Raw genomic sequence first — 14,932 nt, 5'->3', positions numbered from 1 at the left:
GAACCCCAATGCTGGGAAATGGTCCTCATGGGAAATCATAAAGGGTTTATTCTACCAGGTCAGGTCCTTAGGTAAAAGGATTTGGGAAAGTATAAGAACTTCAACCAAGTGAGTTGAAAACAACACTTTGGCACTCAATTCCAGAATTAATAAAGAAAAAGAAGCCAGAAAAACAAACCTGTTGGAGTTGGGGCTTGGAAAGAAACAACCTGGTGGCACTGAGGGAAACAAGCACATAGCACATTTTTGGTGAACTAATAGGCAAATGAGAAAATTATAAATTATGAGAAGGCCATTCAATCAGCCAAAACAGAAATGGAATCATGCGTTTGTTACTGGAAGGAATTAAAGATGCAGGCTAAAGAAGAGGTTACTTAAAGTCCTTGCGGGGCTTGGGAATGGGTGGATTGAGGGTTTATAGGATCATAGATTTGGGGCTGGAAGGAACCTTAAAGGCCAACCAGTTGAACCTCATTTTACAAATGAGAAATGGAGCCTAGGAGGTATGCCTCAGTTTCACACATGTTTATTGAGAGGGTTTAACTAGATGGCCTTTAAGGTCTTTTTCAGCTCTAAATCTAACGTCTACAGTGGAGTAGAAAAAGAATAATTCCTTCACCTTCCCTTCTGGTAATATCTCAGTTCCTGGGCAGGCATGAACCCAATTAGCTTACCCCTCACTGCAAAGCATCAATGATTTTAATCAGCTGCTAAGTTCTGGTAACTTTGTTTTTTTTTTTTTTAGAGAGAACACTTAAATATTAGGCAATAGACCTCACTCCATTCCTTGTCATGGTGCTCATGAAAGAAAAGGATTTTGCCAGGAGTTTCCACCACAATGGATGTAAAATCTCATGGGCAAAACTCATCTTGATAGAGACAAGATTTCTTTAAACCTAGCCCTTTGGGTCTTATAGCGATTAAAGTGCTAATGTTCAATGAGCAATCTTTTGAGAGAGTAGTTCAGCCATACTAAAAATGCATCTTTTGAGTATTGTACATGAGGGAAAAATCACACACACACACACACACACACACACACACACACACACAGGCACACACACGCACACGCACACACACACACACACATATATATATTCCATAGTAATTTGTTACTGAAAACTACTTTTGAATCTGGGTAACTTGACAGCCTTATCAGAATACTGAAAACCTATTAAAAAGCCATCTGAAACACATTTCAGGTGAAATCGCTTTTACCAAAGTGTGGATCACTTCATTCATTCTAAAGGCATATAATTAGGAGGTACTGAATTTAAAGTGGGGAGAACAGGGGCTTAGATGTTTGATCAAACAAATAAATGCTTCTTTTTTTCTAGGCCCAGCATGTAATTTTTTTAAACATTCATCCTAGGAAGGAGAATATGCTATTTTTTTTCTTTTCTAGGTTTCTACACTATATACACAGAGAATTATTAAAATGGTTTCTCAAATGAAAATGGGACATAATATAAAAAACTGAGGTTATTATTTATCTTAGCCTTGTCTCTACATGTCAGAAAATTAAGACAGTGATGAATTACACATTACTGTACAAAATTTTATTATCAGAGGCAAAATTCAAATTTGTTCTGCTTAAAATACAGAAGATAAAGTTTCTTACTTAGAAAAATCCATTTTGTTAGTGCTTGGCTAGAATGGAATAAAAATTTCATATTTAATACATACTTACTCAATATTTACTGAATAATTTTAAAAGGCATACCATAGAAAACATTTTTCTGGTAAACGGTAACACAAAATCATTTATTTGGTAAATGCTTTCATTGCTGAGAGATCATTTTCCTTTTCTAAAAAAACTTTTTTCCTTCCTAAAATTCTAAAAAGAAAAAATAAAAGGGTTTTAATTTGGGTTGCCATCAATTAATCTGTTAATGTAGAAGTTGGCTTGTAGGTAAATGTACTTTAGGTTAATAAATATAGTCCACAATACAAAGAAAATGCCATCTCTAGCTCATGATTTTACATACACACATATTCACTGGTGACTCCCACTATCAGGACTGCCTTCATAGAGGCTGGCCGTTACCTTGCCATGATGTGGGGGGACACACACACACACAGGCTTTCCTGAGATCACAGAGTTAGTGTTGGGGAGAACATTCCAACTCAGGTCTTCCTGACTCCAACTATGGCATTCAGCTCACTATGCCCAGTTGTCTCTCCTGTGTGTGCATGTCTAAATTCAGTCCTTGCCCCCTTGAAAGGATCAGCCCTGGCTCTGCAACCTCTAGAGTCTAAGACACTTGCTTGAGGCACTGAGAAGTGAAACGATTTGCCTAGATTCACACAGTCAGAGAAACCAAAGGAAGGATTTGAACCCTGGTCTTTGGGACTCTAAAGTCAGCTCTCTAGCCACTTATTCCATGCTGGTCTCTGACTGCATGAACGCATAGCACACAAGAATAGATATGTGTGTATATAAAGTTATGACCAACTAGAAAAGATTTGAACTGTTGATTTAGCAGCCTCCAAATTTCAGATAAAGACAGATCTGCCCCTCCTGACCCTTTAAATTAACTTGATAAAATTAACTAATTAAATAAAAATTTCCCCAAAATTAACTAATTAATCTGATTTTTAAAAAAGAAAAAACTAAAGTAACCTGATAATTGTACAATCTGCAATTATTTCGGCTGCAGAGACTTGACCTGTTTTCAAAAATAATCACGATGAGAAATGATTCTCTTGTAACAAGAAATCCAGTCAGTGTATTCCTATGCTTACCTTGTCTAACTCTTACAATTCATACCATTAGTATTTGAATGATTTGTTAAAAAAACGCGTCTTTCCGTTGTGCAATATTTAAATGGTGTACCACACACCGGACTTGAGGGAAAAAAGGAATCAGACTTTGGAGAAGTGATAGTACAACCAGATTTTAATCTATAATGAAGTTAAACATTGTCCTACTGAACCGATTGCACTCCCTAGCAGCATGGAAGCTCCTTGAGGGGAGGGACTCTACATTCCCCTGAGGGCTTTTTCCATCAAGAAATCCATGATGGAAGAAAAAATTAATGACTAGATTAGCAGCTACAGTCATACCCACACAAGGCAGATAGATCTAACTTTATTTTTGTTCCAAATCTTTCTCTTAAAAAAAAATCCACCTTAAAAAAGGAGCATAATTAATGAATTATCGAAGATAATGTCTACGTTACATAAGTACGTTAGAGATTAGCAAGAACATTAACCTGACTAGAGTCCGGTCAGGCTAAGCCAGATGTCTTCGATGATGCTTAGGCACACAATGTGGATATTTCCAATAATAACTTTCAGTTATCGGAGCCGTTAATTTAATTAATTGGGTATTCACTTGCACTACTGTGCAAAGACATAGGAATATTAATTATTCCAATCTCATTCTGAACAGATTGACTATTGCTAATCAATTTGACCAAAAGCTATGGTCTGGACGGTTTCCCCATGATGCCTATCAACTCAGTCTTTCAACTCCGCAGACCAATGATGAACTTGCATATTCAGAATGTCACTGCGATTATTTACATCCGACTTGATGCTGCTCTGGTGTGTCATAATTAGCTGCTCATCCATTGTTTGATTTAGGAACTTCTCACAGTGCTGTGTCATATATTATAGGATAGATTTAGAGTGAGATGGTCTGAATTTGAAAACTGGCTCTGCTTTCTTGTTTCTTTCTTGATATTTGGGCAAAGTGTTTACTATCTTTCTTGGGCAGTTTCCCATCTGCAAAAGGACAAGTTAGAAGTGCCAAACTCCCAACCAACAAGACTCCAGAGTGTAGCCTGAACCAGATTGAGATGTAATTGGGAAATGTTTAATAAAATACATAAAACTCCAACACGTATAATATTAATTTGTGATTTTCTAAGTTAACATGGTCCCCCAGAGATCTATCTATGCGAGTTTGAAATGACCTCAATATTCTTTTCAATTTGAAATTTATGATTCCATTATCTATAAATATGGGGGGATGGTTGGACTCTATTATGCCTAATGTCCTTCACTTTAAATCCATGATCTTATTAATCTAACAGAAAAATGTTTATGGTTTTCATGGAGGGAGTAGGCCATATGTATAACCAACATAACTGCAAGACTTAAATTATGTTTTGTTATGCAGAAGCAAAGAAGTTAAAATAATCATATTCCATCTACAACAAACAAATGGTAATTGTTTTTTTAGAAAAGATTTACATTTTTTTCATTTTTAGACGTGGATCAGATATTTTCAAATAAATACAACTCTTCAAATTTATCTTAGAAGCTAAAATAATGACAATCACTCATTTACTCCATTTAACAGATTTTTACAAACATCTACTAGGCTAAGATACTAATTTAGGAACTGAATATTTACCTAAAATATGTTTATTTTTATGCAGTAAACAAATTGGACAGAATAGAAAAGAATCTGATGAAGAACTAATAATGATCCCATTTTCTAAATTGATTAGTTTTATTTATTTTTTTAAGGAAGTTGCTATTCCCACATAGTAGATAATTGAACAAAAAGGTAGTTCTATTATACTACTTGGCTATGGCTAGCAAAAATAAATAAATAAAAGAAGAGGAAAGTTAGAGCAATATATTGATTCAAAATATGATTCGATAAACTTAGAGAAGAGTAAGTTATTTGTCAAAAGTTGTCACTTATTATTTCTGACCTTGGCACAATTACTTATAGAAGGGTTTGAGTTTAAATTTGCTTTATTATCTATGTAAATGACTCTGAAACTTGAAAAAGTGAATCCAAAGCAGGATGGGAAATTGCTTGAAATGTCCATTTAAAAATAAAATCTATGAATGTATAGACTTCAGTGTTGTGTATTTTAACTTTAAGTTATTTGTCATCCAGCTTTTGGCAAATGAAATTGATTTTTGAAAGATAGTCCTTACCTAAACAGTGAGAGTCAAACTTTACAAAGATTTTGAAGACAGTATGAATGAAGGCTGCCATGATACAGTTTGTTTGGTTTCTTTTTTTTAGGCTAACTGGTCCTGAATCTATAAATAACACAACACAGACTACCAATTAAGAAGAGTTAGTCAAGCCTCATTAACTCACAAAAATTGAGTAAACTATCATTTGCTTTGGATTTCATGAAAGCCTGGATAATATAATAATTTGAAAGCAAATATGACAATCAAATGTAAGTAGAAATTTGACCAGTAAAGTATTGTCTTAATCATGTCCTGTTTTGATAATTACATAAGAATAGTTGATAATTAGCATATAGTTTATGTAAAAATGTTGTGAAGAGGTTTTAATAGATTTCAAAGTTTATCTTTTAAGTAGACTTACTCATCTTTCTGTCAACTTATTGAAATTATTTGTTAGTTTACCAAATGTTCTTGCTAAGGAATTGCAATGGTGAGAACTTCAGCAAGTTGGCAACATGATGAACTTTGCAATCAAATCAACTCTCTAAGATAATCTATAGAAGTTCCTGGCCAATGGAAAGAGCTTCCAAACTGGCAAAATTACAGATCTTCTCTTGAGGTATTAAGAAAGAAAACTTAGCTTGCATGCAAATTTTCAGAGTCCAAATGAAGATCTTTTGTTCTACTTTTAAGATGTTTTCATGTAACTCTATACATCTTTATTTGTTGCTGTATAAAATATTGATTGCTCTAAAATAGAATTAAAAGGCTACTGAAATATATTTTCTGAAGGCTAGGGAATAATGAGACTATTACTTTTGTACCTTGTCGTATTTATCCCAACTTATATTGCCATACAACTCACTTCATCACTCCCCTTTGTCAAGGGAAAATAAGTGTTCACTGATTCATTTTCCATTTCCTCAGTCCTCTCCTGGTGTCATCACTATAGTCTTGTAAACTCAGATAAGTATTTAATGAGAAAAATGTAAACACCTGCAAACACTATGACTTATTTAAGGGAGTCTTACATTATCAGTGATGATTATATATTAATAGATTCAAATTTATGCAATTTATGAAACAAAGAATAGGATGAAATCCTTCTTTAGTTTTGATTTACTGTTCCTAATGGGATACAGAAAAAAAAAACCATACTATGTCTCATTCTCTTAATATTATAGAGCCCTTTTGTAAAGACTTTTACACACAGTTTTGTCAAAATGTCTACATCCAATGTTTCCATCAATGATTTACATGGACATGATTTCATCACTTCATTCTGCCCACATTCTGCATAGAGATTTACCTGAAGACATCTGCAACAACATCAACTAGGAAGCTTTCCAATACGAGTAAATCAGATTGTTAATTATTACAACTAGAAAATCGAGGCCATGTCTACACCTACTTACACAGAAGCTGAAAAGTTAAAAATATTAATCATTCATAAATTTGGTCTTTTCTCAATATCCATTTATTTTGAAATAGATCCCAACATCTAGATTTTTAGTATTGTATAAAATAGATCAAATGTATAGGTAACTCATGGAAATGTTAAATTTTCATTTGTATATGCTGTCATGTAAAATATATATTTATGGTGTATATTTTAGGATGCCTAATCCTTTCTTCAAGTGTCTGGCATGCTTTTTGATGAAATAATCAAATTTTTGAATAATTAATATTTTTACTTTTCAGCTCTTATGATCAGATGTAGACACAATCTCCTGTTTTTAGTTACTGTAACCATTTACAGTATGTAATATATAAGGGGGCCAGGTAATGAGGGAGAAAGATGGAAGATTCCAATTCTAGTTTTCTTGATAACTAGATATCATGAGTCATGTTATAACTTTGATTTCACTTTTCCCATATCTATAATGAGAAATGGCAATAATCTGTCCAACTTCTCCCTTAGGTGAGAATAAAATGAGGGTGTATATAAAAATACTCTTGAAAGCAAAGCAATACACAAAAGCAAAGTATTAGGGCGAAATTTGCAAAGGGTCACTTGTGATAATGGATAAACAAAATAGAAAATTATAACAGTACATGCATTGCTGCCTCTTGCTAAATTTACCATTTTATGAATCCCTTAGAAATCAAACTATATAAACCACTCGAAAATACACAGTTGAGATCTGTTGTTAAGGATCAAGCACTGATGGACTGTTATCTTTTAAAATTCAGTATTTATAAAAGCTTCAACATGTCAAAGCAAAATAGTTTTATAAAAATCATATGTTAAGATGCTTTGGCCAAGAAGTATAATTTTCATCTGTTTGTAGAAAACTCCTGGTGTGGAAACTTCCTCCACCAATGAAGGATGGCAACTTGCCTGAAAATATTAGTTTTAAACTGTTACCTGGGGCACTGATGAACAAAGAGGATTCCCAGGGGTCATCACTCCAAGAAATATCAGAGGTAAGAATTGAACTCATACTCATTTCAAAACCAGTTCTCTATCAATTATATTATGCGGTCTCTCTTTAAAATGACTGTGTGATTTATTCCCCTTGATAATTACTCATTTTAGGAACTAAGTTAATTTTCCCTTTCTGGAATAAAAAAATATATTCTGACCTCCATCAGGCTATTAAAATAAAGCGAGTCTATGGCTTGCAGCCCATGTGGTAAACACTCCCAAACAAGATATTTTCATGAATATCATGTGCCAAAAAAAATTGAAGAGAGAAAAATTAACAAAAAATAGAAGGCATATAAATAGAATATATCTTACAAATGTTTCTAGGAGCTGTACTCTGGTTATTTTATTGTTTAGAAAAATTCCATATGGTTTAGTGACTGGAGTGGGGGGCGGAACTGAAGACTGGTATGCTTTAAAACAATGAAGAGACTAAACTACAGAAAAATAAGGAATAAACCAGAATTATCAACATAACCCCACAGAGGGGATCATTCCTGTCACTAATATACTACAGAGCAAGGACAATATGAGGTATTGAATAATACATACAAGTATATACTTAGGGTTTGATACTGTACTTGCTCAAGGCCACTAAAATATTTGCAGAGCAGCAAAAATTATTAACAGAGTAACGGGAAAAAAAAACCCAAACACAAACCACTCAGTTTAATAAAGAGTCATTATAAATTAGAAAAACTTAGATAAGTAAGGAGAAAATGCCCAAAATTCCAAATAATTCATTCCACAGAGCCAGGATATTTGTTTATGATATTTTTTGTTTCCATTTGCCCAGTATATATTAACCCATTGTTGATCCATCCCTGGCATGGTCTAAGCTTGCTACCAGAACATCAGACTGGAATGTACACATTCATTTTGTATAATCTCATTATTCTCGAGTAAGTAGTTTGCAAGTGCACACAGTAGGGATTGGTAAAGGAGACACCTTTTGACATTTCTTTGCGAGAGTAACTGAGTAATATCAGTTCATGTCAGTAAGTTGATATTTAGAAGACTTGGCACCAGACATCAAAAAGGCGTGCTAACACCATATTAGTGCCTTCATGCAGAACGTTTAATGTTGATGTGTATTACATGAATGCACTATTAGGAAATTCAGAGAGCTGAGAGACATTAAAACCAAAGGAATGGAATTCAACTTCAGGAATTAGCTTGTCATGGGGTTGAGGACAATGGCACCTCTTTCCCACAATTTTAAATCAATTTATGGCTCTAGATATTAAGATTTACTCTTTTACTATTTTTAATATAGCCTCTAGGCATTGGTACTTGTTTTGGTAGTTTGCATGGAGCTCTTGGTAGGAGTAACAACCACCCACAAGGGATTAATCCACAAGCATTTGGTTTAGGAGGAGTAAACATACTTTCATTTTATGTACACAATAGATCAATTTAAAGATCAATTTAATCTAACCTGGGTGGAGTTTTGGCCAATGGGTATTTCTACCAAGCAGAAATATTTCAAACACCAATGACCTCTTGTTGAAATACATCTATGGAAAGGGCTATTCTGTGCCTTCTCGGGGAGCACAACCAATTCTATGCAAAAGGAAAGCTTTATACAATGACACAAGAAAAGTCAGTTTTCACCCCTAACAGATGGCACAACTGGTGTCAAAGGTCATTAAACACTAGTAGATTCACTGAGGTACAGTTGCTTGATGGAAAATCGGAAAGCCACCCACACACACAGGCACTCTGGGAGATTCTAGAACATCATTCACATCCTAGATTGCTTAAAGGGAGGCAGAAAATAAAATAACGTAGGAGGAGTCACATTCTCAGCACTGGGCACTATCAATACATCTATGCATCTACATTTATGAAACGTAAAGATTGAGCAAAACAACATCAATGCTTGGATTGGACCACATGGATTTTCTTTTCCTCTCTTTTCTCTTGTTTCTTTTCGTTGAGTAGGCTGGGGGCATTCCTCTCTCTCCCCCGACCATGAAAATGTTATCTGCCTCTTTATGTTATAGCATTCACGTGAATGAATGGCCTGTTGGCACATCTGATTGGTTTGAGCTTCATGTCTATGCAGGAGAATAAGACCCATCATCCATGAAAATCGGGAAAGAACCCAAAGTAGTTCGAGAGACCCGTCCTGAATATTGACTGCCGAAATTCCCCGAGGAAGGCAGGAGAGTCTTTCCAAGCAGTTTCAAAGTTTGCATAAGTTTAGAAATAAAGAACTTTGCATTGATCAGAAGAGGTTCATTGTTTTCAACATATGGAGAACACAGTATACCATACATAGGCGGCGCTTTGCACTAGAGAGATACAGCTATGTATACAGGATCTAAATGCATTCTAGGCGTACATAGTTTTAACTCCAAAGTATGAGTCAGCATCCTGATAATCATTGATCGACAATCTAAGTGCTCCATACTGGGTCCCGATCACGCAAGGGTTGTGGTACATCTCGCCTTGCCCAAGTATTGAGGATCCTTGACAGTCCCCACCCCCCCCTCCTTGTTCTTCTTTCACAGCGACACTGATTGTCATAGATCCTCTTTTGTGCTTTTGCATAATGCCCGTCCTGGATGTCACAGAAGTTCACATACAAAACTTGGGACAGCTGAAGAAATGCATGCTGGAATTATGGGCAGGACCCTACAACCATGCACAAATTACTTGGAATTGTTGTCTTCCAGAAGGACGTCAACATGCACCACTGGGGTATCCTATTTGGTCCTGTACAGTGAGGGCTGGTAAGTACCAGCTGCTATCATGGTTGCTTCTGAAGGAAAACAGAACGAAACAAAACAAAAAACGTTGCCTTCTTGGTTAGAAGGAGCCTCATACAAAACAAAGCTGAGAACAGAACAAAACAAGAATGATTCTACCCCACCAAACACCCTGCGAATCCGATCTTGTCTTTGCTCTTCCGATGGGAAGCATTTTCCTTTTGAATGAAACTACTTTCTCTCCTGGTATTTCATGTTATGTTGTTTTTGAGGGTCACAGACTAGTGCCTGAGGGCTTTTCGTAACCAGTGGAAAAGTTCTTCTTTGTAATACTTTTGCCATCTGACGTTGGCTTCTACCGTCTCCACAGCCCGGGAGAAGGATGCAGCTGCTGCTCCATCATAGTTCTTTATGAAGTTTTTCAGCTGGAAAGATAATTTTATTTTATTTTAAATAAATATTCATTGATATCTTTTGTTTTTGCATTGCCTAAATTTCTCTCTATGGCCCTCCCTGCCATTCAAAAGATCCACCAATAATATTTTTTTCAAAAGATAAAAAATGAGGAAGAAAGAGAAAAAATTCTTCAAAACCAATCAATATACCAAACAAACAAACAAACAAACAAACAAAAAAACACTGACAATATTTCCAGTGTTCAACACTCAAAGACCCTATCACCTAAACTCTGCAAAAGAGGGGGAAGGTGTAAGTATTCTTTGGTGTCAAAGTTATTCTTATAAATCTGCAACATGCATTTTCATTGCTTTTATGGTAGTTGTTCTTAGATAATTTTATTTTTGTTTTTTTTTTGTTTTCTTTCCTTTTAATTAGTTTATTGGTTACACTAAAATTCCCAGTAATATCCTTCCTTCTATTATCTCCCTGAAATAGAAAAGTATTACTTGATAGAAAAGTATGTATATATAAAAACTACATCTTTTGCTTTTCTATTACTGATTATTTCTCTCGAGGTGGACATTCACAAGTTATTCTTCAAGCATTAATTCTACTTGTTTCACATTTCATAATTTCATGTAGCTCAGAAAGATAATTTTAAATGGTAAAATTGTATGTTGTGAAATGATCTCCTATATAAACCAGAATACTTTACATTCCAGAGGAAAGGAACACAGCATGACATATAGCTCACTGGACTTGGAGTCACAGAGACCTAGACTCAGTGTCTGCTTCATGTACTAACAGTATGATGCCCCTGGACTGGTTATTACATCTTTCCTGACCTGTGGTTTCTCATTCATACTATACAGATGTTTAGTTCTACAGCACTCACTTAAGGTTATTGTGAAAATCCAGTGAGATAATGTATACTAAAGAACCTTACAAATCATAAAGTTCTTTATCGAACCTCTACATTGATTACCCAACAGATCATGGAAAGACAAAGAAATCAATGTGATTGCCTCTTGGTCTGCCTACTTCTTAACTAGAGTCACTTTGGGCAAGCCACATTTTCTGAGCCTGTTTCCTCATCAGTTAAATAGGGAGGAGAATACTGGTGTTATCTCTCTTGCAGGGTTGTGGTGGTGGTGAGTATTGAGTGAACTCTAATGGGCTGTACAAATGTCAGATAGAATGTTTGTTGATAAGAGATGACATGATAGCAGATCTTGCCAATTAGATATGATGTAATTAGAGTTTGGGAGGAAAAAAGAGGGAGGCAGAGCAATATTTTCTGATTAAGTGGCTCCTAATGCATCTATTTGTTCCCCCAGTAAATATGAGAAAAGGCATCATGATGGTTGCATGATAAAAGAGACATTATCAGTTTAGTCCAGGTAGCAGGAAGTATTCATCAAAACAGGAAATAGCCTTGAAGATCAATGGTGCCACCTTTTCCTCTTAGTACCTTTTCTCTAGGTTTTTGGGATACTCTCTCAGTTCTTCTCCTACCTAACTGACTACTCCTTCTCAATTTCATTTCAATTCAATAAACCTTTATTAAGTGTTAGCTATGTGCCAGGCACTGTGTTAAGTATACAGTCATCCAGATCATGCCCATTAATTGTAGATATCCCACAAGGTTTTGTCCTGGGTTGTCTTTCTTCTCCCTCTATACAACTTAATTTGGTACTCTCATCAACTTTCATGGATTCAATGATCATCTTTATACTTATTATTCTCAAATGTACTTATCCAGCCCTAACCTCTCTGTTGATCTTTAGTCTCGTATCACCAACCACTCATTAGATGTTTTGAACTAGATGTGCAACAGACATCTCAAACTCATTCTCCAAACAGAACTCATTATCTTTCTCCCTACCTTCCCTATTACTGGAGGGTAACAACATCCTCCCTGTCCCTCAGGTTCACAAACTAGGAGTCATTTCCACTCCTTACTATTTCTTACCTCCATATCCAGTCTTTTGCAAAGCCTTATTGATTTCAACTTTGAAACATCTCTCAAATATGCCCCCTTTTCTCCTCTGACATTTTCACCATCCTGGTCCAGGTCTTCAGTCTGCTCTTACCTGAACTATTATTGCCTAATGCTGATCAATGTAAGAACCAACTGTGATTTCAGCAGACTGATGCAGAAGCATATCCTAACATTCTAACAGAGAAGTGATGGACTTAGACTGCAGAATAAGCATATTTTTTGGACATGACCAATGTGGAAATTTGTTTTTCTTCACCATAAATATTTGTTGCAAGAATTGTCTTTTACCCCCCACCCCGCAGTGATGGAGGAGGGAATAGAATGGAGAGAAATTTAATTGTTTTTAAAAAGAAGAGTCACGATGCACTGGTGAGTAGAACTTGAACCACACATTCTGGAAAACAGTTTAGAATTGTGTGATAAAATTTGGTAAACCGCTTCTTTAGCCTTTGGCCCAGTGATCCCATTACTCAGCAAACACACCCAAGGAAGGAAAAATGTGGAAACTTTGTATGAAATGATGCAGACGAGGAGAACTATATAAAGAATACCAAAATGGGAATTAAAGCAACAATAAAAGGAAGCTGAAATTGGATTAAATGTAATGACCCATTCTAATGTCTGATAATTTCCATTCCTCATTCCCCAATTTATTAAACTCCAGTGGCTCCCTATTACCTCCAAGATCAAATAGAAAATTCTGTATTTCAATTTTAAAGCCTCTCATAACTTGGTCCTTTCCTTCTTTTCCAGTCTTCCTATGCCTTATTGTTATTGTTCAGTCATTTCAGTCATATCTGACTCTTCATTATACCATATAGGGTTTTCTTGTCAAAGATACTGGAGTAGTTGGCCATTTCCTTCTCCTGCTCATTTTACAGATGAGGAAACTGAGGCATACAGGGTTAAGCCCAGTGTCACATAGTTAGTTAGCATCTAAGGCCAAACTCTATCTATTGTGACACCTAGCTGTTCATATTTTGGACTTCAGTCAATTTCATATACTCTGAATTCCTATGACAATGTCCTCCAGTTCTTTTTTAAACATGGCATCCTATCTCCCATTTCAGGCTTTTTCACTGGCAGTCCTCTATGCGTAGACTCTTTCTTACCTCATCACTGCTTTCTGCCTTCTTTGGTTCTTTTTAAGTGTTAGCTAAACCTCACTTTCTGCAAGAAACCTTTCCCACTTTATCTCCAATTTACCATGCATACTACATGTATGCATTTACATGTTTGCATGTTGCCTCCTCCTTAAAGTGGGAGATGCTAAAAAGCCAGGATTGTTTTTTGTTTTGTTTTGTTTTGTTTCTTTGCTTTTCTTTCTATACCCAGTGCTTATTAGCACAGTACCTGGGACATGTTACGTATTTAATAATTGCTTGTTGACTTGACTAGCACCAGAGGACAATTGATGAAATATGCCTCTCTCCTGTTAGGGGATTTAGAGGACAATTTTTTAATAATGTGACAGATACAGTTACATTCTGTTCAGTTCTTTTAAATTGATTTCCTTTGTTAAAATGGAAAACATTTTTGGGAATATTTCAAGATATGAAAATGATATTTTAAAAAGCAACAATTATTTAAAGGATTACTTGAAAATGATGAAAATTTTTAACTTTGTACTTTTGAAAAAAAATGGTTTCCCTGTTGCCTAAATTAAGGAACAAAATCAGGGGATCCTAGGCAGTTTTGATGGCAAGTAGGGAAATTGAGTTACAGGCCAAATGGTAATGGTATTAAGATGAGATAAGTTATTTGGATCACTTAGTGTACTAATGAGTTTTTTTAAAGACATAAACAAAAACTTGGTCTGGGTTAGATGAAGAACTTAAGCATTAATTAAGAAAAAAATTGCAAGATTTGAAGGATGATTAAATTTCAAAAGCCACACATTTGGTTATGGATTAGTAATCATTTATTTAAAGATCAAATCCTTGCCTTTTTTTTTCTTTTTTCCAGGTAGTCATAATAAAGTAGCAACTAATTTTTAATTATAAAGCTACTTAAAGAAGTAAAGAAAGGGCTAATTATACAAATGGAATCACATTGTGGAGAATGTGAAGTATGACAATTCATCATGAAGTGATTTATCATAAAATTTATCGTAAAATGATTGAGTTTTCAAGAATTTGGTAGTGGGAAAAGTAATGGAACTAATATGAAAGGAGGCAAACATGAGAAAGAGCAATTAAATCTTTTGGCTATTCACTTTTTTTTAACATTTTTTGACACAGGTGCAGCTAGGTGGCTCAGTGGAGAGAGCCAGACCCAAACATGGGAGATCCTGGGTTTAAATCTAACCTCAGACATTCCCTGGCTGTGTGACCCTGGACAAGTCACTTAATCCCAATTGCCTAGCCCTTACCACTCTTCTGCCTTGGAACCTATTCTAATATAGAAGGTAACAAGTTAAAGAAAATAAAAAATAGATTTTTTGACACATGCTGACTATATTGATGAACAATGATCTTTTTGCTCATAGGCACTGATCTTTTC

The 14,932-nt window shown here is 35.2% G+C and overlaps 1 protein-coding gene across 1 annotated transcript in view; it reads right to left on the bottom strand.

Annotated features, from left to right (window-relative positions):
• Positions 1–1,544: 1,544 nt before the first annotated feature.
• The window catches only part of TRHDE (thyrotropin releasing hormone degrading enzyme), a 463,529-nt gene continuing 450,141 nt past the window's right edge, over positions 1,545–14,932 (bottom strand). Inside the window, exon 19 of the mRNA XM_001370518.5 lies at positions 1,545–10,454. Within this exon, the coding sequence (XP_001370555.4) occupies positions 10,311–10,454 (144 nt within the window). The 3' untranslated portion in view covers positions 1,545–10,310. The remainder of the gene's footprint in view (positions 10,455–14,932) is intronic.

The sequence above is a fragment of the Monodelphis domestica genome, chromosome 5 (genome assembly GCF_027887165.1).
Source record: "Monodelphis domestica isolate mMonDom1 chromosome 5, mMonDom1.pri, whole genome shotgun sequence".
NCBI classification, from domain to species: domain Eukaryota; kingdom Metazoa; phylum Chordata; class Mammalia; order Didelphimorphia; family Didelphidae; genus Monodelphis; species Monodelphis domestica.
This window is presented reverse-complemented; position numbering and strand designations above follow the sequence as displayed.